This window comes from Zingiber officinale, chromosome 3B (assembly GCF_018446385.1).
Source record: "Zingiber officinale cultivar Zhangliang chromosome 3B, Zo_v1.1, whole genome shotgun sequence".
Classification (NCBI taxonomy): Eukaryota; Viridiplantae; Streptophyta; class Magnoliopsida; order Zingiberales; family Zingiberaceae; genus Zingiber; species Zingiber officinale.
Window position 1 is genome coordinate 987,395 of NC_055991.1, and position 27,221 is coordinate 1,014,615.

General features: G+C 33.9%; 2 protein-coding genes across 2 annotated transcripts; one reads left to right on the forward strand and one right to left on the reverse strand.

Annotated features, from left to right (window-relative positions):
* The first annotated feature begins 270 nt into the window (after window positions 1–270).
* On the forward strand, window positions 271–8,440 carry LOC122055392 (CCR4-NOT transcription complex subunit 9-like). Its single transcript, XM_042616813.1, has 9 exons — window positions 271–613; window positions 2,414–2,485; window positions 2,919–3,008; window positions 3,874–3,916; window positions 5,031–5,137; window positions 7,207–7,302; window positions 7,637–7,827; window positions 7,909–7,978; window positions 8,086–8,440. Exons 1-9 carry the CDS (start codon window positions 401–403, stop codon window positions 8,194–8,196), a joined length of 993 nt encoding a protein of 330 aa, XP_042472747.1. The 5' UTR covers window positions 271–400; the 3' UTR covers window positions 8,197–8,440.
* Window positions 8,441–15,248: 6,808 nt separating this feature from the next.
* LOC121967935 (uncharacterized mitochondrial protein AtMg00810-like) lies at window positions 15,249–16,388 on the reverse strand. The gene has a single exon (XM_042518475.1). It carries the CDS (start codon window positions 16,386–16,388, stop codon window positions 15,249–15,251), a length of 1,140 nt encoding a protein of 379 aa, XP_042374409.1.
* Between the last annotated feature and the right edge of the window lie 10,833 nt (window positions 16,389–27,221).

A 27,221-nucleotide genomic window follows, 5' to 3' on the forward strand; every position in this document is an offset into this window, starting at 1 on the left:
AATGCCACCTCAATCTTTCTAAGTATAACAAATATTTCTTGACCTTGTTTGTTATTTATATAATTAATATAAATTAAATATACAATAAAATTTAATGCACGTATGACCGAAACTATTTTAAAGTTAAAGCATAAATTGTAATCTTGTTTATTTATTTATTTAATGCAAATTAAATATACAATAAAAATTTAATGCACATATAACTGAAACTATTTAATAAAAAATCCTTTTAATATTATTTATCATTAAATTTGCCAAAAAATGTGTGTATATACAAGGTCCTTAGTGAGAAGTTCAAAGTAAAAGGGCGTTACTAAAACCTATTCTTCGTGCTGCGTTCTCCCCCTTTTTCCTCTGCTCGCTCCCGGGGCGTGGCAGTGGAAGAATAGCAGCTCCGAGAATGGCGAATCTACCACCTACGCTCTCCCTTGGTGGAGCTTCGTTCGGCGGAGGGGCCGCCCCGCCCTCCCCCGCCGCCGCGCCGCCCTCCCCTGCAGCCGCCGCCGCCTCCAGCCAGCCCACCAAGGACCGCAAGATTGCATCGGCGGAACAGCTCGTGTTGGACCTCTGCGATGCCGAACTCAGGGAGAACGCTCTCCTTGACCTTTCCAAGGTACGCTTCGCTCCGATCTCCGTTTGCGGCGAAGGCGTGTTACTTGGATCGGCAGGCCAAGGTTACTGATTGAGATTTTGTTCGGCTTATGTAGGGAAAAATGTGTTTTTTCCCGAAAGCAAGATGGTTTCTTAATCGTAGTAGTTTTTGTGCTAATTTGGACTGCACTTGTCCGAGTACGTTGCGTGATCTGTAGATTACTTTGATATTGTAAGTATGATCGAGGAAAAAAATTACTTTGCTATGACTTGGTGCAAAGAATGGCTAACGGTATGTTGCTAATAATTGCTTTGTTGGATTATGGAATAGGGTATGGTAGGAAGTATTTACAGCTACTAGAAAGGAAATGGTGAATTCTCGGTGAAGTGGTCTAGGACGGTTTTAATGCTTGGAATCAAGGTTTTAGAAAAATTGTGAATTTTGTATGCAGTTGATCGATTGTAAACATGGACACATGCAGGGGCATATATGGTTCATACTAAAACATGCACAAAAGATTTTGATTGATATTACAAAATTCTTAACATATATTTGATAAGGTATGGAGATAAACATATCTAATCAATAATTTCACATAAGAAGCTAAAATGTAAAATATATAGCTACCTAATTAACAATGTAGAATGCTTCATGTAGATAAACACATGACATACAAGTGTCAAATTAACACCTAAAAGTTACCACATCAAAATATGCACTTATAAACGTGATTCACAACCACAAGAACTAACTTTGATGACAAAAAAATATCATACAATGGTTTTGGGGTCCTGTCTAGCTGACCACGTGTGGAGGACATATGTTATATTTGATGTGGTTTCCTACTGCATGATTAGGCACTAAATTAGCCTTTATTTATGGAAGGATTCAGAAGGTTTTTTTTTCTTCTAACAATATTAGGTTTTAACCTAAGCCTATTTGTTATAATTTTAGCTGTTCATTCTAATTTTAGCTGTTTTTTTCATTAATGATCCTTGTAGAAGCTAGTTATCATGGAACTATAGGTTTTTACTTGAAATTATGGTTTTAAAAAAATTCATGCAGGTGTTGTACAGTCTACCCATTGCATAACACACATGCCATGGGTAGACTTGTGTCCGGTATTCTAAAATATTCTAATTTTTGACAGAAGAAGTCCTGTAGATAAAAATCAATCTTCAATTTTGTACTTTCTTTGAAGCAGTCTTGTGTCCTGTATTCTTGGCACAAATTATCCATTTTTGCACCATGAACAAGAAAATATAAACCAGAATTATTTTCCCGAATCTATGTTAAAACTTTTAAGAGGAAACATTATAGTTTATTTTTGAAAGGATTTAGAACTTAACTTTTCTAACAATCTTCAGTTCAAACTTACATTTTCATGCCTTTTGAGACCTATTTAATATAATAGCACATTCAAATTTTAGATTTTCTTATTTATTAATGATCTGTCTGGACGCCAGTTTGTGGGACTTTTCTGATTTTCTCAGATTAGAATTATGTTGTTGAAACTGCTTTAAAATTTATGGAACTTTTCCTATGACTTGTGTCTATGTTATCCAAGTGCATGTGCCCATATATTCTTTGTAAGGAGGATATGCTTCACAAAGTTGTCATCTTCTGTGATATTCTCCTACAGGAGTTTTTTTTTTTTTTTGAATGGTTACTCGTGTCTTTTTTCAGACATTGTTGAAACATTTTAGGTGATCTTAAAGCATTTTGTTATTGATTTCTCTGGCCTATACTTATTTTAAATGTGAGTTTGTTTCTCCTATAAGCAAAATAAACAGTATCCTCTTGATTCTTTTTTCCTTTCAGAAAAGGGATATATTTCAAGACTTGGCTCCTTTGTTGTGGCATTCTTTTGGCACTATTGCAGTACTTCTTCAGGTATATATATTGACCTCATTTTAAAATGTTAAAAACTTAAAATGCAAATTCTCATTTATGTAAGTTACTTTTTTTGGTGGTTAAAATTGCTTGTCAGATGTTTAATGTCAATTTAATCGAATACTAGTGTTGTTGTATTACTATATCATCTGCCATCCATTCACATATTTCTAGTTGCATAGAGTTATGCAATATACAATTGCTTTGTTGTCTAAAGAGAACTAGTTTGTTAGGTACTTCCACTGAGTCATGTTGTATTTTTAGTATAAGATTATGAATGGAGATATATCACTATTGAATTTTAAGTCTAAGTACTACATAAGTGCATGTTCAAATAGTATCCTATTCTTTATGTAGATTTTTTTCCAATTCAATTTCTAGTTATTGCTCTAATTTGATTTGTATTCTATGATAGATTTTCAATTCTTTGCAGGAGATAGTTTCAATATATCCTGCACTTTCACCCCCAACATTGTCACCAGTAGCTTCAAATCGAGTGTGTAATGCCCTTGCTCTTCTCCAGGTCAGTTGTTCACTCATATCTTCATCAAATCTGTTGTTTGAAATCTGTTAAAAAAATGGACTGGGATTGCAACTTTTTCCTGAGATCATTTTTCTACATCATAATCATTATTTTGTCAAAGTATGCTCTTTGTTATGATTTATATTTTTTATTATGATTATTGACATGAGTTTGTGGTGATGGAACTAAATCCATGCCCATGGGCATCTGCACTATAGTTTAGTTGTCAAAATCCTATCATCTTGTGCTTTTACTGGTACAGGCTGCTATATATCATAGAATCTTTTGTATATACATTTTTTCTAGAAAATGAAAACTGCTTTGTAACATTCAGATTAAAGATTATGGCCGGACATGTCTATTTTAGAAGATCTAATATTCTAATGCCTACTTGGTATATTCTGGAGTAAGAGACTGGGATGGATGGAATTGTAATGGAAATATATGAAGTGCTCTTTTGAATTTTTATCTCTTTGTTTGACATTTTGTCACATGCTGATTATTAAATATCAAAATCTTTATGCAGATATTTTTTACATACCAGTTTTGTTATTTCACTCCAATCATTCATTCCCCTTGCACCCACACCAAAACAAATGAAGGGTTTCAAACTTTGCCATTGCAATACAAACTTTTAGAAGCGATGGATTTTTATAAGCATTTCTTTGTAAAGTTGTGGAATTTATTTCACAATTGATAAATGCTCCAGTGCATGCGGATATGTACAATGTATAATCCTTGAGCTGAAGATTTATTTGTTTTGTACAAGTTGGTTAATATGATATTACATAAGCATTAATTTCCTTTAGTACTTTGTTATTGCTGAAATCGGATCTCTTATTTTTTTTTTGGCCATAATTTCCAGTGTGTTGCATCACATCCAGATACACGGATTCTTTTTCTGAATGGTAAGTGGCTTATTAACATGAAGTTTTCCATTCTTAATGTGCAAGTTTGATTTTTGTCATGAGAATTTCTTACATTGTTTCTACATCTAGAGTTTTATTTTGCATTTTCTTGGTAGAATATACACCTTTGACTTCTTTTATCATATTGGTTAAACTTATGAAAATCTTTGTTACATGTTTTTAGTTGTTATTTTTTACTAACTTGCACAATCAATTGAAATCGTCCAATGCTACCACTTTAGTTTACCTCCTAGTTCAATCATAGCAAGAAGTGAGATTAGATTTCAGATTCATTTCTCATTCAATGTTCAAATTTTAACATATCATTTTCTGAAAAGCTTGGCGGGTATCAATCTGATTGTTTCTGATATGTATAGAATCTTGTTATGCTTTATGTTTATGTAAAATTGATGATTATATACAATTCAATGCTTTCTTTGTGGATTTGATTGGTATTTTACCTACAAAATGGGCTTAAGCCTGGGAGTACTTGAGTAAGATTGCCAGTGAAATGTTAATGAATCTCTACCAAGATAAATCCTGCTCCTTCAATCTGTGCATGGTGACCAGCTCAAATTAAAGGAGAGGAAGACCTTTGAGTGGAATACCAGATTTGTTAGGATACTTCTGCTGTCATGAACACTTTATGCGCAAGAAGATTTAGGAAATGCTTCTCACTCAGTGTCCAAGAACAACAATTGCTTGGCCTTGGCCTTGGCTTTCTAAGCTATCGTCAATGAAGCAACACTTTGAGCCAAATACTCAAGTAAAATATTAAAATGGTCATCCTACTCAACAATGGGATTTGAAATACTAAAATATATACCAATTGTAATTCTATTCCTCCATCGTCTTTTGATTAGTCGTAGCTTTTGTACCCATAGTTCACCAAATAGGTTTTTCTTGTTTCTGAACATCCAAATTTAAAATGAAAGGGAAAATATAAATATGCAAGTACCAACTGCACTAACCCGTGGGGGCCACATTCTATGAACTATGAACCTATGGTATTGTCATTTAAAACCATTTTTTTAAGTCTTGTCTTGTTGTTATTAATGACCACAATTGTTTCCTTTTTATTTTTCTGTGTTTTGACATGCTCATTTTTTGACAGCACATATTCCTCTTTATCTTTATCCATTTTTGAATACGACTAGTAAAACAAGGCCATTTGAGTATTTGAGGCTTACCAGCTTAGGGGTTATTGGAGCTCTTGTCAAGGTTATAAATTTCCTGAACTCTTTTACTATAACTTCTTACATGTTGGATAATGCAGTTCTCACTTTCATATCTAGTTCCTTCTTGGTCAAAATTGTAATGAAAATCAATATTTGCATTTACAGCCAAATTAGTGCCTCAGATTTGAATTTTAATCAACCTTATTACGTGGCTACCTTTGCAGTCTTGATAGAAATCAATAGGATTCAACAAATAAGTTGGACAAATTGATGAATTTGGGTCATTGGACTACAGAAGGAGGTTTCTGATGTAGCACAAGCAAAGATTGAGGGTTGGGTGGTTTGGGAGTAGAAATATGGAATGAAGTGGTAAAGGGAATGTAGAAACTTAGGTATCACACCTAAGGGTTCCTAAATATCACACCATAGGGAGATTGTATCACACAACTTAAGAGAACTCTCAAAACTTTGATATCTATTCCATGTTCTAGCGGTACACATATTTATACTAGCACTTACAAAGGACTCAAGCAACATATGCTATTAGATGGACTTATTGAAAACACAAAGGACTCATAAAGACACATAGGAAACATAAAAAAACTCTTAAATGTGCTACAATTTACCAAGCATGCGAAATTAAAGCATATTGGAATTATTGGACATTTAATGCTCATTTAATGTTGGCTTTTGACTTCAACCTTTTGGAATTGATGAACTTTATATATCATTTCCCAAGTAGATTTATTATCTTCCAAGACATGTTAAATTAATAGTGGAGTTTTAGAATCTTTATTTCTACATTTATAGACCTTTAGGGTGCGTTTGGTTGGGGTTATCCTTGATAACCTTGGTTATCCATCCAAGGTTATCAACAAAAATCCTATTTGATTTAGGTAATCGATGATTCTCGAGTAATGTTCCATGTCCGACACGTCAGCAAAAGGGGCATGCAATCAGGAATCGGAAAACATCGGAAAACTGAAGTTTTTCTTGATTTCGGGGTTATCGAATTTTTTTTACCCAAAATACCCTCGGATAAAAGAAAAATGGGAAAAAAAGTAAAATGTAAAGAAAAAATGAAAAATATAAAAAATAAAAAAATAAAAAAAAAACGTAAAATTTTTTTAAAAATTTTAAAAAAAGGGAAAAATAAAAAAATAGGAAAAATATTAAAAAAATTTAAAAAATACAAAAAAATAAAAAAAAAGAAAAACATTAAAAAAATTAAAAAAATTAAAAAAAATAAAAAATTTTAAAAAACATAAAAATTTTAAAAAGTAAAAAATAATAAAAAAATGTTAAAAAACATTAAAAAAAATAAAAATAGAAAAATGTAAAAACCCCTAAAAAAATTAAAAAACCTAAAAAATAAATAAAAAAATAAAAAGAAACTTTAAAAATTAAAAAATTAAAAACATAAAAAAACAAAATAAAAAAACCATTAAAAATTAAAAAAACGTGAAAATATAGTAAAATATAATAGAGTTTTAAATAATAATAATAATAATAATAATAATAATAATATTATTATTATTATTGGTTTTGTAACTAAGGATAATCTAATAAAATACTAAACTAGGTTATTCATTAAAACCTTCAAACAAACATATTTTTGTTGCATTATTTAGATTGAACCAAACAACATTTGGTTATGTTTTATTCCCCATAACCTTGGTTATGTGATTACCTGGTAATCACATAACCAAGATTATACATGATAACTTGAACCAAACGCACCCTTAATGGAGTTTGCTATTTGTCTCCATCAGTTTCATTATGAAATTTTGTAAACTTGATTGAGAACTAGGCATGAAAGCTTGACAAAGGGAACACATTTCTGGAAAACAAAAGTAAATTTAATGATCAGAGCCGTGCATCCAAAAGCATCAGCAAAAAATGCTGAATTATCTGAAATCCACAGGTGCTCGTGGGATAGTTTTTCTGACAGGATAGGAAATTTAGTTTATTGATCACACATTATATCATTTTGTCCCTAAATAGGTGAATATCTGTTATCTTCTTATTGTTAGTGATTTCCCCCCTTTAATAATATATTATTCTCTTATTTCAAATAACAAATTACAAGCATGAATTTTCTTAACTTTGTAGGTTGACGATACTGAGGTCATCAGCTTTCTTCTCCAGACAGAAATAATTCCTTTGTGTCTACGCACCATGGAGATGGGGAGTGAACTTTCTAAAACCGTGCGTGATATACAATTCCATTTTCACATCCATGCTTTTGGAATTTACATTAATTTCTTGCAACGATAACAATTGCCAAATGGAATGTGTATGCTTAGTTGATTTTATCTTTTGCTTGTGTCACCTAATGCTGTCATCTTTGTATAGAATCTAACTTAAACAATATAGGATTGTTCCTAGTAATTCGGATGAATCTAAATTCTTAGACTGATACAGTTTTGGACTTGTTTCTAAACTTTGATGTTTGTTATATTGCCTTGGGGGCATTTATCAGTTAAAAAAAAATATTTTATCTTCTCTGGGATAATTAATTTATACATCCATCTTTTTCTAGGTGGCTACTTTCATTGTTCAGAAGATATTATTGGACGATGTGGGCCTGCGGTATATATGTGCCACCGCAGAGCGGTTCTTTGCTGTAGGTAGTGTCTTAGGCAACATGGTTGTGTCGCTGGCTGAGCAACCATCTCCAAGGTTACTTAAGCATATAATCAGATGTTACCTAAGGCTGTCAGATAATCAAAGGTGTGTTTACAAATCAGTAGCTCATAATCCTATTTAATACCGCGGCCTGTTTCTCTATATCTTTGTGCCCTTTATTCGCAGGGCATGCGGAGCTTTGCGCGGATGTCTCCCGGAGATGCTGAAAGACGGAACATTCAACAATTGTCTTCGGGTAAATGCTATTTCTCTAGTTACTAAATTCGATCGAATGGTTAGATATCCCGCGAAAGCACTTGCCCGTTGATGAGCAAATTAAGTTAACAGTCGCGATATTTGCAGGATGACCCAGCAACCCGCCGTTGGCTTACACAATTACTGCACAATGTGTCCAATGGAACACTAGTGGCAGCTCTTCAGCCCGGAGGGCTCGAGCATTTAATGGGCAACTAGTGGATTTCACCACTATTTTCCTAGGCACTAGGGTTGTTTTAGAGATCTTCGAATTGTTGTAGATTCCTAACTTATTTTGAATCGTGTTGTGTCTTACCACAAGAAGGAAGCTGCCAAGCAGCGTGTTTTCATTTGTTTTTGCTCCTACGTTGTCAAATGATGCAGAGACTCTTTCTGCTGTAGAGCATGTATACGATTTTGAGTTTGAGTAAATAATATAATTGAAATAAAATAATATTAATTTCAATTGTTAAAAAAAAAGATAATTCAGTACATGAAGTTCCCGACATGAGAGGCATGAGGTATCGGAAATGCATGAGGTATCGGAAAAGGACATATTGTATGTAGTTTTACTTTTCCTTTTACAAGAGATTATTTTCAGGATTTAAATTCGTGATCTTTTTGGTCACATGAACTTATTAATTTTATTGTTGCATCGAGGTTTACTTTTCCACTGTTGTATCAAGGTTTACTTTTCCACTGTTGTATCAAATTTTTTAAAAGCTTTCTTCCATTTAAACAACACAAAATATTGTGGGTGTTTTTTTTTATTTTTTGTTTTTGATGAAAATGTATAAAAATATTTTTTTTATATGAAAAATAGCATAACTTCTAAAAGTTATATGTTAATTATTTTTAAATTTAGGATATTTTTTAATAGAATAGTAATAACGAATCCTCTTATAATGTTTCATTCTTAAATAAATAAAGCCATGTATTAATTCTTAAAATTTGAAGTTTAGAGTCAACGAATATATTGAAATTATCAAAATGTTCATTTTTTTTTACCTCCTTTTCAAAATATCAATTTGAAAATTTAAGAAAAAAAATTCTAATTTATGGTTTTTTTAGCCTAAATTGCTTAATGAAATTAATAATAACGAGTCGAATGTATTAAGAAACAGAAAAGCAGTAGGTATTTCTATCTTTAACTACTAAATAGGGTGATTTACAAAGCTTTAGAAAAAATAAAAGACTTGAAATAAAATATTTCTACAATATTTTAATATTTGATTCTGATCTCTAAATTCCTCAAAACTACTATAAATTTCTACCAGACTCGGTCATCAACTCAATCAATATCCACTCGTCCAACTCGCCTGGCAATTTGTAGAACTCGCTCCATCGAATCGTCCGTCGTGACGACTCAATACAGTCGGTGGCTGCCTATTAATCCGATCTCCCACCACGTGCTCGCCCGGTGTCCCATCGGCTAAGGAACCATCTAAACGCTATCAGATTATATTTGACCACGTGAGGGCTAGTGAAGGGTGCGAGCATCTTCCGACCAAACGCACGCTGCCGATTTGCTATGGACCGATCCTATCTAGACCAAATCTGATTAGATCAAATCATATCGAACCCAAGATAGATCCTACAACATGGATTAGTAAAACCTAAATTTCTTGAGGTGAATAATTGAACCGATCAAGTGTTTAGTTCGGTAATTTCGTAAATTTATTTTTTTAAAATTAATTATTTCAAATAATGTTGTTCAGTTTTGAAATAATTAAATCAAAAAATTAATATTATAAACCGGTACTATTTTTTATTTTTTTTTGTAGATTTTTTTTTTAAAAAAAACCGGCACCATTTTTTAACAATTAGTGCACTGTGCACTAGTGATGTTTTTTTCAACCGAACCTGTATTGAATTTTAAAAATCAGCACAGTTCGATTCGGTTAATTAAAAAAATAATTTTAATTAGTTTGATTCAATTTTAATTATCTAATCTTTGTATTCCGTAACATTTATTTTCCTACATTTTGACATAAGTAATAATTAATATAATATATTTAACTCAACAAGACCTCCTGAGGTTAGGATTTAGGTTGGAGGTTCAAGCCATCTCTTTTTCTTCTTGATCCTGTTTTGGACCGCATTTTACTTGTAAAAACTCCTTTGCCCATCACTTCTAGTCAGTCTCCCTCTATCCATCATCCTGTTAACTTGTCAACTATATGAAGTTGGCATATGGTAAATCGGTAGCAAATTTATGAGTATTTGGTTAAAATTGGACCGAATTAAATTAATAAAAAAATTTAAAAAATAAAATTTTTTAAATTAATCGATTAAATTTTTTAATAAAATTATAATAAATCGACCTAATATAATATTAGTTAATATGGTAATTAACCAAACTATGGTATTAATTTTTTTTTTTTTAAAACTAACACCGTTCAATTGAAAAAATAGCACTAGTGCACTGATTATTTAAAATTAAGTTATGATGTTGGTTATTTTGAAAATCCAATATCATAGTGGTGCAATGTTTGATTGAAAATATCAGACTATGGTATTAGTTTTCAAAAATCAATATTGATTTATTGATAATATCGATTTATTTAATTTAACCGAATTTGAAATTTTAAAATCGAAATGAAATTGAAATATCTGAAATAATCTTTTTCTTTAAAAAAAAATTAAAATTTTGAAGTAACCTAACCAAACTTTTAAATTTGATTGGTTAATTTAGTTTAACTGAATATTTTTGTTCACCCCTAAATTTTCCTCGAGGTTGTATATTTCATGAAAAAATCATTCACTGGATCACCAAATAGATTTGTGAATGAAAAAACTATGTGGTTAAGAAATCATAATAAATAATATGAATGATTTCTAAAATCTTATTGCCACCGATATACTGGTATTCGACAAGAGATGAGAAGAGCTACATCACTATTTTCAAGGTATTCTTTCCAACACTTTCTCCAAATCATGGAGAATGAAGAGAATCGAGTAGTGCATGCACTAGTGATGTTTTTTTCAATCGAACCTGTATTGAATTTTAAAAATCAGCACACTTTCTATTCGGTTAATTAAAAAATAATTTTAATTAGTTTGGTTCAATTTTAATTGATCTAATCCTTGTATTCTTATTTCGGTAACATTTATTTTTCTACTAGAGTAATAATTAATATAATATATTTAACTCAACAAGACCTCGTGAGTATAGGATTTAGGTCGGAGGTTCAAACAGATTTTTTCTTAATTATTTTTTTATTTATCAATAAACTTTTTCTTCTCCGTCTTGTCATGAACCACATTTTCCTTTAAAAACCCTTTTATCCATCACTTCTAATAAGTCTTCCTCTATCCCTCATTCTGTTGACGTGTTAGTTATATGGAGTTGGCTATATGGTCAATCGATAGCAACTTAGGAATATTTCGTTAAAATTAGATCGAATTAAATTAATAAAAAATTCAAAAAATAAAAAATTTTAAATTAATCGAACTGATTAAAAATTTTAATAAAAATATAATACACCGACCTAATATAATGTAGTTAATGTGGTAAAAATAAAATTAACCAAACTATGGTATTAATTTTTTTGAAAACTAACACTGGTTATTGAAAAATAAATTATGATGTTGGTTTTTTGAAAAACCAATATCATAGTGCAACTGAATTTAAAAAAAAATCAACCTATGGTATTAGTTTTCAAAAATTAATATTGAGTTAATTGATAATATCGATTTATTCAGTTTAACTGAATTTAAAATTTTAAAATCGAAATCCAACTGAATTATTTGAAATAATCAATATATTTTTTTAAAAAAATAAATTTTTAAGGTAACCTAACCGAACTTTTAAATTTGATTGGTTAATTTAGTTTAACCGAATTTTTGTTCACCCCTAAACTTTTCTCGAGGCCGCATATTTCATGGAAAAATCATTCGCTGGATCACCAAATAAATTTTGTGTATGGAGAAACTATGTGGTTAAGAAATCATAATAAATAATGTGAATGATTTCTGAAATTACTTATTTCCACCGATATATATATTCACGGCTTGCATCCGGCGAGAGACGAGAAAGCTAGATCACTTTTCTCAAGGTATTCTTTCCGAGACTTTCTGCAAGCCATGGAGAATGAAGAATTTAGGATGGTTGAATATGACATTTTCAATGCTTTCGACGTACGTGTAATCTGTACATAAACCCCCTCACCCCTAAATCATTCTCGCTCTATCATTCATCCTTTCACTTTCCCTCTATTGTAGTCTATATGGCATATCAAGAGCATATTTTTCTCGAGACATAGTTTTTGCAGATAATTTCTTTACCAATGCACCTCAAAAAGTATTTATAATTGTTGATTTCCATTCAAATTGAAGCAGTTTGTATGTCATTTTGATGATTTATTTCATATCAAGTTGAACACAAATGATACTAGGGCTGGTGTATTGAATTATTCATATGAAATTGTATACCATTTTGAAATTTCAGTATAAAAAAAATATTTATCGATATAGTACTGAAAATTTAGTATGACCAACCAAATCAACCCGCTGTAGAGCATGTGTAATTTTCCATTCATTATGAAAGTCATGGTAGTAAAAAGTAGAAAACTGTAATTAGGAAATTGTAATTTTCCGTTGTCTACATATACCGACAGGACGCATATATATTTCTCGGCATGTTATTTTTGATGAATCTCTATTTTCTTTTGCAGCCTCCACAACAACTTCATCTTCAAATGGTGGTACCTTCTTGACACCACCTAATATAGCATCTGAATTACAACAGGTTGTTTATCCAATTAAACCCATGGGAGGTGCAAGAGGAAATGACATCCAAGGAACTGCTCCAAAACTTTCCACAAATTCTCCTAGGTCATCAGAATCAACCCAAATGGCTACTCCATTGAGAGCAGTGCATAATGATGAAAGGAACAATGTTATGAAACTTATTCTGTGTCCAACCTTGGAAGCATCGTCGATCAAAGATAATATGCTCTATAGTTCTGGATACTCAGATAATACAAATCCATCATCTAAAACACCATGTCAATCTACTTCCTCGTCACCATCAACAAGTGATTCAGATGATAATGATCCTCGTCACATGCTTCCCTTAAGTGACATCTATGCACGTTGCCCACCAATGACAACTCGACATCCCCTTCCACGAGCTCTAGTCGTTTCTTCAAAATCTATTGAACCAACTTGTTTTACACAAGCGAACAAAGATCCAAATTGGCGTAGTGCAATGGCTACAGAATTTGATGCACTTCTCCGCAATGGAACATGGAGCCTAGTTCTGCGCACTCCCTCCATGAATGTTGTAGGCTCTAAGTGGGCATTCCGTCTTAAGCATCGAGCTGTTGTTTCTCTTAAGCGATACAAAGCTCGACTTGTAGCTAAATGATTTAGTCAACAACTAGGTATTGATTTCAATGACACCTTTAGCCCATTCATCAAAATTACGTCCATCAGACTATTATTATCGATAGCTATTAGTTCTAATTGACATGTACAACAATTAGACATTTCAAATGCATTTCTTCACGGTCATCTTGAGGAAACTGTATTTATGGAGCAACCACCTGGGTTCATTCATCCACAATTTCCATCACATGTTTGTCAACTCAAGAAATCCTTATATGGTCTTCGACAAGCTCCTCGTGCATGGTTTCATCGATTATCTAGTTGGTTACAAGCTCAAGGATTTTTTGGATCAAAGACTGACTCATCTCTATTCCATAAATATAATGATGGATACATGATATTTTTTCTTATTTATGTGGATGATATCCTAATAACCGACAATGATTACAAGGGTATCACAACTTTATTAAGTCTTCTCAATCAAGAGTTTCCTACTCGAGATTTGGGTATTGCTCGTTTTTTTCTTGGTATTGAACTTATTCCACATGAGGAAGACTATCTTCTCTCTCAAAGCAAATATATTACTGGGCTTCTTCAAAGAGCTAAAATGGATGGAGCACGTCCGGTCTCTACGCCTATTGCTATAAGCAACTCTACAACTACATCCTCTCCTGCTCTGTCTGATCCACAAATTTATCGAAGCATTGTTGGAGCCTTACAATATGTCACTATCACACGCCCTGATATTACTTTTGCAGTAAATCGTGCTTGTCAATTCATGCATGCTCCAACTAAACAAAATTGGAATAATGTAAAAAGAATACTTCGTTGTCTAAAAGGTACTATTTTACATGATCTTCTTTTATATCGCCAATCATCTCGGAACTTACATGCCTATAGTAATGCAGATTGAGCAGTTCTCCTGAAGATAGACGCTCTACGAGTGGATATGCAATATTTATTGGACGAAACCTTATCTCATGGAATTCGAAAAAGAAACCTATTGTCTCTCGTTCAAGCACTGAGGCAGAATATAAAGTTATAGCAAATACAACGTCTGAAATTATTTGGCTTCAATCACTTTTATCTGAACTTCATCTTGCATCAAATATTACACCCAAAATTTGGTGTGATAATATTGGAGTAACATATCTCACAGCAAATCTGATCTTTCATGCTCGTACAAAATATGCGGAAATTGATTTTCATTTTGTTCGAGAGTGTGTGACGACTCAACAATTATCAGTTTCTTATGTTTCTACGGAGGATCAAATTGCTGATATCTTTACTAAGTCATTATCTAAACACAGTTTCAATAAGCTGGCAAGCAAACTCAACGTCAGAGATCTCCCGTTGAATTTGTCGGGGGGTAAAAGAGATAATAGAGAATCACCGATGATCGACAGGATCAACCGAGATTGACCGGATCAAATCACCAAATCAAATCAAAATAATATTAGGATTATTCTAATAATTTTGTTATAATTATTAGAATAATTCTCAGAATAATTCTCAGAATAATTCTTAGAATAATTCTCAGAATAATTCTATCATTTATTAATTAGTTAATTGACCAAGCACCTTTTTAACCATTATATATTGTACTATATTTAAGACAATCATCAATAGAAAATAATAAGTTCTATTATTGTTCTCGTATTCTTTTCTTCTTCCTATTCTTCTTCTTTCAATGATGAACTTTCTGTGAGAAGTTCGAAGAAGAAAAGAGACGAAGAAGAAGAGGCGGTGTTGTAAAGAATCTGGAATATTATTCAGATTAGGTTTTGTTGTACATACCAACATATATATATACCATAGGTATATAACAATACACGTGACAACTTAAATAAATAAAACAAAAGAATAAAAACTAATATAAGACTTATTCTATATTTTATCAATATAGACTTATTCTATGTTTTATCAATATAAGACTTATTCTATACTTTATCATCCCCCCTCAAACTTAAGGGTCTATGAAGAACATTAAGTTTGGAATGTAAGGAGAGAAATCTGAAAGTCGACAGACTTTTGGTCAACGTATCCGCAAGCTGATCAGACGAGCGAGTGTATTGAACAAGTACAGTTTGAGTTGCAACACATTCCCTAACAAAATGGTAATCAATTTTAACGTGCTTGGTTCTGGCATGCAAGACCGGATTTGCAGAGAGGGAGATAGTGCTCATATTATCACAAAGAATACACGGTATAGAATCCAGAGGAACAAGAAGCTCAGGAAGCAAATATTTCAACCAAGCAATTTCAGCAACTCCATTAGCAACAGCACGATATTCTGATTCAGTACTAGAACGTGACACAACCTTTTGCTTCGAAGAAACCCATGAAACAAGATTACCTCCAAAAAATATGCAATAGCCACTTGTACTACGATGATCATCCGGACAAGAAGCCCAGTCAGCATCAGTATAACACACCAAAGATGGAGAGGAAATTGGGGAAATAGATAAACCATGGTACAAGGTTCCACGCAAATACCTCAAGATACGCTTAATAGTTTGCCAATGAGAGACAGTAAGGGAATGCATGAACTGACATACTTTATTTACAGCAAAAGATAGATCAGGACGTGTCAGTGTGCAATACTGAAGAGCACCAACAATGTTGCGATAGTCTGAGGCATCTTCTAAGGGAACACCATCACATAAAGACAAGGAAACAGTGGAAGACATAGGAGTATCAGATGGTTTGGAGTCAAACATGCCAGTTTTCTTCAAAAGATTCGTAATATATTTTGTTTGACTAAGATGCAAACCCATATCAGAGTGATGTACTTCAATACCCAAAAAATAATGCAATTGTCCAAGATCCTTCACAGTAAAATGTTTATTAAGAAAATCAATCAAGGAAGTAATAAGACCCTGTGTGCTGCCAATAATAATGATATCATCGACATAGACAAGCACAATAAGAATATCGCGGCTTGAAGAGAAGAAAAATAATGAGGTATCAGCCTTAGAACCAGAAAAATTCCAATTCAGAAGTGCCTGAGTAAGTTTTGTAAACCATGCACGAGGCGATTGTTTTAACCCATACAATGATTTATGTAGTTTACATACCATATCGGGCAAGAAGAATCAATGAACCCAGGAGGTTGCTCCATATAAACTATCTCAGTAAGATCACCATGAAGAAAAGTATTCTAAATATCAAGTTGGTGAATGGGCCAATTGTGAGATAAAGCAATGGTAAGAGCCACCCGAATTGTTTGAGGTTTGACAACAGGACTAAAAGTTTCAGTATAGTCAATAGATGCAGTTTGATGATATCCTTTGGCAACCAAACGGGCCTTGTATCGATCAATAGAACCATTCAGTTTTAACTTCAAACGATAAACCCATTTACAACCAATAACTTTTATATTCTCTGATCTTGGAACAAGATGTGAGACCGATAGATTCGATAGAGGGGGGGGGGGGTGAATATCGATTCGAAAATATAGAGTATTAGCGCAGCGGAAAAGTAAAGTAGACACAGTTGTTTTTTACTTCGTTCGGAGCCTGTGACGACTCCTACTCGAAGGCCCGTGGTCCTTGACCACTTTCGTTGGGCAATCACTAGCAATTCGATAATAATTACAAAATGAATACAGGAAATGCTTAACGAAACAAAGTAATACCGACAAGAAAATTAACCAAAAAACGAAGAAGCACTTTGTCGGAGCTTTGTTAGCGTCGCAGAACGTAAGCAATGGACCAAGAATGAAAGTTCTCGATCGATGATTGATTCAAGCTTCACCGAGGCTTCTTTTATATCCCGGCTGGATCCTTCCGGCTGAATGTGACGAGCTGCACAAACCATGATGCTCCACGTGACGACGACTCGGGATGAAATTTGCCTCCAAGCGCCCGGACCCCTCTTCTCCGGAAAGTCCTTCTCCGCAAGAAAAGGTTAGTCCGAGGCAAATGTACCCTGCAGCAAAGAATGTTAGCACAGTTTTATAGATGAGAAAGAGTATGACTTAGATTCCGTCTTTCCGAGACCGGAATCTAGTCACGATCTCGACTTAGATATCCGAAATGGATCTAAGCCGGATCGACGCCTAATGCCCCCTTCCCGGGAACGCGTCCTCACAGTCACTCCCCTCCAGTGACTTACCTCACTTACCTGCCAGACGTCCGGTCAGCCCGTCGACCCGTCGACCCGTCGACCCGTCTGGACTTCTCGCCAAGCGTCCGGTCAGCCCGTCGACCCGCTTGGACTTCTCGCCAGCTATCCGGTCAGCCCGTCGACCTAGCTGGACTTCTCGCCAAGCGTCCGGTCAGCCCGTCGACCCGCTTGGACTTCTCGCCAGCTATCCGGTCAGCCCGTCGACCTAGCTAGACTTTTCCTGCACACTTGATAAAAGTGTCAGACAACAACAAACCTAACTTGACCTGATTTGTCATTCATCAAAACCTGAGTTAGACCGTTAGTGCTAACCGCACCAACAATCTCCCCCTTTTTGATGGAATGACAACCTGGTTAAGTTAGTGAAAAAAAATATGCAAGAATCAAGCATGATTTTTAAGGTTTGAGTTAGTTTTTTTTTTTTTAAGTTTGCATTAAGTTGCTCTAACTTTACCAACCTAACCCTCCCCCTTTGGCATACATCAAAAACCGAGGGTAAACAAACATAGTGAGAATTACTGAAAACAATAAGACTTTGAAAAATAACTGAGTTTTTAAATCCAAGAAAAGATCAGATTAACTTTGAAATGCTACTTAAACATAAGTTTTCAAAACCGAAATTCCAAAACTAAGTTTGAAAGGTCTATTTTTCAAAACTAATTGAAATTTATTTTTCAACACTAGGTGTTTAAGATTCAATTTTCAAAATCAAGGAAACTAATATTGAGAAAGCTCAATTTATCTTTCAAATTAAGTAAGATTAAGTTTAAATCTTTACTTTTAGTTTTCAAGGGTGTATTAAAATATGTTTTTCAAAATCAAATTTTTCAAAGTTTAAAAAATATTAGATTCAAAATCATGGTTTAAAATACTTGAAAGGTTAAACAAATTTTGTGAGTTTAAAATTTTCACAATTTTAAACAGATTATTAAACTTTGATTTTCAAAATTAAGTTTAAAACTTAATTTGTAAAACTAAATAGTTATATTTCTCCCCCTGAATTTGATACCTATCTTCAACCAGCTGTCTAACCAATTAGGTACTAACTAACTATCAGAAGACAGTAGTTTTCACTAGGTTAGTCAGATTAAGTTAATTGTAATCAGTCAGTGTTTGACTTGACTGATGAACTTTAATCTGATTAATATTTGATTTGTATTTAACGTCCAGACTTATACTGATGCACTGAAATAAGCATCTTAAGTCCAGACAGATGGCCTATGCATCTCACCCCTTTCTATGTTTGTCAAACACAAGCAAGGTAATCCTAGGGTGTTGGTGAGATGCTCAAGAACTCAACCTATGGGTACATGCTTTCTAAGGATGTAAACCTAGTCTAAGGCCAAAACTGTTTTTGAAAGTCTAAAAAATGGAGATTTTGAAAGCACACAAGTTTAGCCTATAAGTTGATAAAATCATTTTTGAAAGGATTTTGAAATTTCCTAGTCTATTGAGCACATCCCTAATTGTCGTCGTAAGTTGCTAAATTCACTTTCAGGGAGTGGTTTTGTAAAAATGTCAGCTAAATTTGATTTAGACTCAATGTACTTGAGTTCAATATCACCTTTAGTAACATGATCCCTGATGAAGTGATGCCTAACTTCAATATGTTTGGTTCTTGAATGATGCACAGGATTCTTGGTTAAGTTAATCGAACTTATATTATCAATTAATACTTTTACATTTGTGATATTTAAGTTGAAATCTTTTAGAGTATGCATCATCCATAATATTTGTGCAACACACTCGCCTATAGCTATGTATTCTGACTCAGTTGTAGATAGTGCAACACAGTGTTGCTTTCTACTAAACCAGATTCATGGACCAAGTAGTTGGCATCCACCACTTGTGCTTTTGCGGTCTAATTTGCATCCAGCATAATCTGAATCAGAATATCCTATTAATTCAAAGTTGTTGGTCCTAGGATACCAAATACCTACATTTGTGGTTCCCTTTAGGTATCTAAAGATTCTTTTGACTTGAGTCAAATGAGATTCTTTAGCACAGGTTTGGTATCGAGCACACATACTAACCGCAAATAAAATGTCGGGTCGCTTGCAGTTAAGTAAAGTAGACTACCTATCGCGCTCCGATAATGTTTTAAGTCTACTGATTTTCCATTAGGATCCTCATCTAGGATTGTGTTTACGGCCATAGGTGTTTTTATTTCTTTAGTATTTTCCATTCCAAATTTTCTAAGTAAGTCCTTAGTATATTTTTGTTGATAAATATAATTTCCTTCATTTGTTTGTTTGACTTGTAACCCTAGAAAATAAGTTAATTTTCCTACCAGACTCATTTCGAATTCGTGTTCCATTAGGTTTGTAAATTCGTCTAAAAATTCTGAATTGGTTGAACCAAAGATGATATCATCTATATAAATTTGAGCTATAAAAATATCTTCTTTTATTGATTTCACAAATAGTGTTGGGTCAATTTGACCTTGATTGAACCCTTTAGAAGTTAAGTAAGAGGTTAGTCTTTCATACCATGCCCTAGGTGCCTGTTTAAGTCCGTATAATGCCTTTTTTAATTTGTAGACATAATCAGGGTGTTCTAGGCTTTCATAACCTGGCGGCTGACCTACATATACTTCTTCTTTTATCAATCCATTAAGAAAGGCAGACTTGACATCCATTTGGTATAGTTTGAATCCTTTATGGGCTGCATAGCTTAGTAACATTCTAATGGACTCTAGTCTAGCTACCGGGGCATAAGTTTCATCGTAGTCAAGTCCTTCAACTTGACTGAACCCTTTGGCAACTAACCTGGCCTTATTCCTAGTAATTTCTCCAGTTTCACTTAATTTGTTTCGAAATACCCATTTGGTTTCTATTATTTTCTTATCGGTAGGTGGAGGTACTAGGTCCCAAACTTCATTGCGCTCAAATTGAGCTAATTCTTCTTGCATAGCTATGATCCAGTCTGGGTCAAGTAGAGATTCAGCTACAGTTTTGGGTTCAATATTTGAGATTAACGAGATTTGACTTAGGTTTCTGAAAGATGACCTAGTTTGAACCCTCAGGTCTGGGTCACCAATTATTTGATTGGTAGGATGGTTTGGGTTGACTCTTATGGTTCTAGGCGGTTGACTTTCTTGTAGTTGTTCTTCTTCTTCATGAATTTGGGTTTGGTTTGTTCCCTCGGAATTGATATGTTCGTGAACAGAGTCAACTGGTTGTAGTTGGGCTTGTTCTAGGTTTTGATTGGATTCTTTGAATTTTACATTGGTGGTTTCTTCAATTCTTAAAGTGACTTTATTATAAATTCTGTAGCCCCTGCTATTTAGAGAGTAACCTAGAAAAATTCCATTTTCTATTTTGGAAGTGAATTTGCCTAAGTGTTCTCTAGTATTTAGGATGAAGGCTGGGCAACCAAATACCCTAAAGTATTTTATATTAGGTCGCTTGTTGTAAAATATTTCAAAAAATGTTTTATTGTGGTTTTTGTTTAGTGTTATTCGGTTTTGTACATAGCATGCTGTGCTCACAGCTTCTGCCCAAAAATATTTAGGTAAGTTGTATTCATTTAGCATAGTTCTAGATGCTTCAAGTAAGGTTCTATTTTTTCTTTCTACAATTCCATTTTGTTGAGGAGTTTTAGGGCAAGAAAATTCATGATGGTAGCCATTTTCAAGGCAAAATTTATCAAAATTATGATTTTTGAATTCTCCTCCATTATCACTTCTGATTCTTTTAATTTTTATGCCTTTTTCATTTTCAATTTGTTTGCAGAAATTCGTAAAAATTTCAAAGGTTTCATCTTTATGTTTTAAGAATTTGACCCAAGTGAACCTAGAATAGTCGTCTATTATAACTAAACAGTACAAACTTCCATTTATTGATTTGACCCCGTGGGAGTCAAATAAATCTAAGTGTAAAAGCTCTAGGACTGAGTTGGTTTGGGATTCATTAATTGGTTTGTGGGTAGATTTTGTTTGTTTGCCTTGTTGACAAGCATTACATATTGTTGAATCTAAGTTAGGTAATTTCGGTAAGCCTCTAACTAGACCGTTTAATTTACTTATGTTTCTGAAATGGGTGTGTGACATTCTTCTGTGCCATAACCAGGTTTCTTCTTTTTGTGTTAAATAACACTTGACTGAAGAAGTGGTTAAGTTGATGGCATAGATATTGTCTTTCCTAAAGCCTTTTAGGCTTATAGTTGGATTATCTAGATGTTTGATTAAACATTCTGTGGATAGAAATTTTACCTTATACCTAGTGTCACACAATTGACTTATACTCAGAAGATTGTATTTAAAATTTTCAACAAGTAGAACATTTGAAATTATGAAATCTATGTTTAATTCAATATTACCTATACCAATTACCTTGAGTTTACCGTTGTTTCCAAAGGCAACTGTTCCTAGGCTTTTGTAGGTTAATTGAGTGAACTTGGTGTGATCTCCAGTCATATGTTTGGAGCAACCACTGTCCAAAATCCACTTGGTTTCCTACAACAAGTAGGATTTATGTTAGTTTATCAATTTTTTAATCAATCATTACTTAAGTTAAGTTAAAATTTTTGAAAATGATTTTTAAGTTTAAAATTAAAATTAATTTTTAAAATTAAAATTGAGATTTTTGAAATTAAGTTTAAAATTAAAATTTTTGAAATTAAGTTTAAAATTAAAATTTTTGAAATTAATTTTTAAGTTTAAAATTTTGAAAATAATTTTTAAGTTTTAAAATTAAAATTTTGAAATTAATTTTTAAGTTTAAGAATTTTGAAAATAATTTTTAAGTTTTAAAATTAAAATTTTTGAAATTAATTTTTAAGTTTAAGAATTTTGAAAATAATTTTTAAGTTTTAAAATTAAAATTTTTGAAATTAATTTTTAAGTTTAAGAATTTTGAAAATAACTTTTAAGTTTTAAAATTTTTGAAATTAATTTTTAAGTTTAAAATTTTGAAAATAATTTTTAAGTTTTAAAATTAAAATTTTTGAAATTAATTTTTAAGTTTAAGAATTTTGAAAATAACTTTTAAGTTTTAAAATTTTTGAAATTAATTTTTAAGTTTAAAATTTTGAAAATAATTTTTAAGTTTTAAAATTAAAATTTTTGAAATTAATTTTTAAGTTTAAAATTTTGAAAATAATTTTTAAGTTTAAAATTTTGAAAATAATTTTTAAGTTTAAGAATTTTGAAAATAATTTTTAAGTTTTAAAATTAAAATTTTTGAAATTAATTTTTAAGTTTAAGAATTTTGAAAATAACTTTTAAGTTTAAGAATTTTGAAAATAATTTTTAAGTTTTAAACTTAAAATTTTTGAAATTAATTTTTAAGTTTAAGAATTTTGAAAATAACTTTTAAGTTTAAGAATTTTGAAAATAATTTTTAAGTTTTAAACTTAAAATTAGCCTAATTCATCTCACCCGATCTATATTATCAATCAGGGAATCTTATGATTTTGTGAGATGAAATTGGTTTGATTACAGACTTTTGGTTTAACTTGTGTTAGATTCAGATTTAGTTTTGGTTTCCACAAATAGGCATTCTTCGGATAAACTTCTAAGCTTGGTGAGTCACAGGGACATCATTAGAAGTAACCAACCTTTCGAAGTTTTCCGAATAGTCCTATCCACGGAACTTAGTACTAAATCTTGGTCTAACTGGTTAGGATCTTTAGGTAGCTTCGGTCGGTTCCACTTGGCCAAATGCACTGATCGAAGCCATATCTTTCTAGACATGTGATGCCCAAGCTTCCTAACGTACTATCATCCAAAACTTCACCAGACCATGAGTCAAGTTAACCTCGGTCTCTTTTTAACTAATCCTAATTACCTGCCGGGTTAGTTTGTTTTGGGTTACCCTGTAGGGTATGTTAGTTTTGGCGGCGCCAGAGCCTCCCTGAATTATTGGTCATTAATTTAGATTTTGGGTTTGTGTCGATTCTTTTTATAGTTATAATCAACTTGGTGATAGTCTAAATTTTGTTGAGTTTTGAATTTTGATTTTAAGTTAAATTTATTTTTTTAGTTTTTGATCTGATTTATTCAAGTTTATATAATGTATTTTATCTTTAGGTATATAGAATTGATTAAGTCCTACTTGCGTGGTTAAGCACGCTTTCGGGACCCAAGCTTGTTTAGTTGCTTTGTGTTGGGTTAATAATGATTTAAAGGTTTTGTTTGATTTTGACTTATATCCAAGCCCGGTTTTATTATAGCATGCCTTTTGGTTATTTAGAATTAAATCTAAATTTTTAGATCTTGTTGTGAATTTTTCAAACAATTCTTTTAACTTATTAATTTCACTTTTTAATGATAAATTCTCCTCCTCAAGTGTTCGGTCTTGAGTTGAATTCGAATTTTTTAATTGTTCCTCGAGGTTTTGATTTTCCTCAAGAAGCGATTTATTTTCATTTTCCAATTTAACTAATTTTTATTTAAACACGAGATAATTCTAAAGAATTTATGATTTAAGTTTCGGTATACCTCTTCGGAACCGAAACGAGTGCGGACTCGTGGCTCGATTCGGGTTCGGACCCGTCTTCCGATTCCTCCGATTCGTCTTCCGTTTCAGCTTCCAGCGCGAGATGACTTTGGTGCTTTTGCCTTTCTCCCTCCGATTCGTCTGAGGAGGAATCGTCCCATGTTGCTTTGAGGGCTTGCTTCTTTGTTGACTTTGGTTTGTCAAGTTTCAATCTTGGGCATTCGTTCTTGTAGTGCCCCTTTTTGTTACATCCGAAACATGTGACATTTCTTGAGTCGGCTGGCGAACTGATCTTTTGAAGATCCTGTTTGCTGAAGCTTCTCTTTTTCCTGGTGAACATTTTCCTTACCAGGTTCACCAGGTGTTCTTCGTCTTCAGAGTTTTGATCGGAATCTTCTTCAGATTCGGGTTTGTTTTCTTTTCTTTAGAGGAACCTGCAATTAAAGCTACACCTTTCTCGACCTGCGTTAGTTTGCTCATGAAGTTCTAATTCACAAAAGAGTTCATCCAATTTTAATTTAGATAAATTTTTGAAATTTTGTAGGCATCTACAATTGATGCCCACAAATTATTTCGTGGAAAAGCATTTAACGCGTACCTTATTAAGTCTCGGTTCTCCATTTGGTGTCCTATCGCGTGGAGACCGTTGAGGATATCTTTGATCCTCGCGTGGAGTTGACTTGCCGTTTCTCCTTCCTGCATTTTTATATTAAAAATTTTATTTAACAGCAAATCTCTTTTTGTTACCTTCGCGCCGCTTGTTCCTTCGTGCAGCTCGATCAGTTTATCCAGCTCCTTAGCGTTTTATGCGGTCCGACCCGGTTCAGTTCTTCTCGTGTTAGTCCGCAATGTAGAGTGTTGATGGCTTTGTTTTCAATTGATGCCTTTTTCTTTAAATCATTTGTCCATTCTTCAGGGTCTATTATTTTCCCGGAGTTGTCTACTGGAATTTTATAAGCCTTTGTGACGCTCATCCATTGGTCGTAGTCTGTCTTCATGTAGACCTCCATTCTTCTCTTCCAATACGAAAAATCATCCCCGTTGAATAGGGGAGGACGAACTGTGCTGAAGCCTTCTTGTTGAGACATCTTATCCTGCACACACTAAATTAACTAGAAAAAATTCCAAGACTTCGTCTTGGATTAGTAGTGCGGGAAAAAATAGAAACTCTAAGTGTAACGAAAAAAATCTTCCAAAACGATAATAATATCAGTTTGGAGTTAGAAAATATTTCACCCCCTGTCTGATTGGTGGTTACACCAAATCAGAGCGGTACCTGCTCTGATACCACTTGTGAGACCGATAGATTCGATAGAGGGGGGGGGTGAATATCGATTCGAAAATATAGAGTATTAGCGCAGCGGAAAAGTAAAGTAGACACAGTTGTTTTTTACTTCGTTCGGAGCCTGTGACGACTCCTACTCGAAGGCCCGTGGTCCTTGACCACTTTCGTTGGGCAATCACTAGCAATTCGATAATAATTACAAAATGAATACAGGAAATGCTTAATGAAACAAAGTAATACCGACAAGAAAATTAACCAAAAAACGAAGAAGCACTTTGTCGGAGCTTTGTTAGCGTCGCAGGAACGTAGAGCAGCGGGACCAGCAGTCGAAAGTTCTCAGTCGATGATTGATTCTGAAGCTTCTGCCTGAGGCTTCTTTTATATGCTGTCCCGGGCGCCTGGATCCCTTCCGGGCGCCTGGAATGTGACGTAGCTGCACAAACCATGATGCTCCACGTGGCGACGACTCGGCTGGATGAAATTTGCCTTCCGGGCGCCCGGATCCCCTCCGGGCGCCCGGACCCCTCTTCTCCGGAAAGTCCTTCTCCTGCAAGAAAAGGTTAGTCCGAGGCAAATGTACCCTGCAGCAAAAGAATGTTAGCACAGTTTTATAGATGAGAAAAAGTATGACTTAGATTCCGTCTTTCCGAGACCGGAATCTAGTCACGATCTCGACTTAGATATCCGAAATGGATCTAAGCCGGATCGACGCCTAATGTCCCCTTCCCGGGAACGCGTCCTCACAGTCACTCCCCTCCAGTGACTTACCTCACTTACCTGCCAGACGTCCGGTCAGCCCGTCGACCCGTCTGGACTTCTCGCCAAGCGTCCGGTCAGCCCGTCGACCCGCTTGGACTTCTCGCCAGCTATCCGGTCAGCCCGTCGACCTAGCTGGACTTCTCGCCAGCTATCCGGTCAGCCCGTCGACCTAGCTGGACTTCTCGCCAAGCGTCCGGTCAGCCCGTCGACCCGCTTGGACTTCTCGCCAGCTATCCGGTCAGCCCGTCGACCTAGTCGGACTTTTCCTGCACACTTGATAAAAGTCTCAGACAACAACAAACCTAACTTAACCTGATTTGTCATTCATCAAAACCTGAGTTAGACCGTTAGTGCTAACCGCACCAACACAAGAGACCATATTTTTTGAAGCATCAACACATTAAACTCAGTTAGCATGGCTTGTTGCCACTCAGGAACACTAGCAACCTGCTTGTATGTATTTGACTCAAATTGATTTCTAGAAAGAACAGTCAGCAACACACGTGGTTTAAATATGCCAGACTTACTTCGAGTTACCATGTGATGAGCATTTATAGTTGGTGCTATGACATTTGTATCAACACGTGGCAAGTCAACATCCAAGGGGTTGGATGGATGAGAAGGAGAGGAAGTGTAAGGAGTAGACTGAAGAGGAGGTGGAGGTGGGGCAGGAAGATTAGAAGAAGACTAGGTAGAAGAAGGCGGGGTAGAAGATGTTGTAAGAAATGGTGAAGCATGAGAAGGTGGCGGTGGAGATAGAGTTGAAGGGCAAGAAGAAGACTGGGTAGAAGATGTTGTAGGAAGTAGACAAGCATGAGAGGGTGGTGATAGGGAGACAGATGGTTGAAAAGAATTAAAGAGAGGAAGAGATGTAACGATTTGTAAAGAACCCGAAGAATTAAGAGAAGAAGAGGATGATGGGGAACTAAAAGGGAAAAATATCTCGTTAAAAGTCACATGACGAGATATATATAGTTTGGAATTGGAAGGATCAAAACAAAGATAGCCTTTATGTTTAGAGCTGTAACCAAAAAATACACATTGACGTGACCTGAATTCTAATTTATTGGAATTGAAGGGATGTAAAAAGGGAAAACAAGCACAACCAAAAGTTCGAACAAAATTATAATCTGGTGCCTTATCATAAAGAACACTATAAGGAGATTTGAGTTGCAAGATTTTTGTAGGCAACCTATTAATAAGAAAGACGGTTGTAGAAAATGCATAGGGCCAAAATTTAAGAGGCATATTAGAGTGAGCCAAAAGAGAAAGACTCATTTCGACAACATGGTGATTTTTAT

Coding starts and splice junctions, on each gene's coding strand:
- LOC122055392 (XM_042616813.1), top strand. CDS start 401: ATGGCGAATCTACCACCTACGCTCTCCCTTGGTGGAGCTTCGTTCGGC. Junction 3,917..5,030: donor ACGGATTCTTTTTCTGAATG/GTAAGTGGCTTA, acceptor ATTTTTTGACAG/CACATATTCCTCTTTATCTT. Junction 7,979..8,085: donor CATTCAACAATTGTCTTCGG/GTAAATGCTATT, acceptor CGATATTTGCAG/GATGACCCAGCAACCCGCCG.
- LOC121967935 (XM_042518475.1), bottom strand. CDS start 16,388: ATGGTATGTAAACTACATAAATCATTGTATGGGTTAAAACAATCGCCT.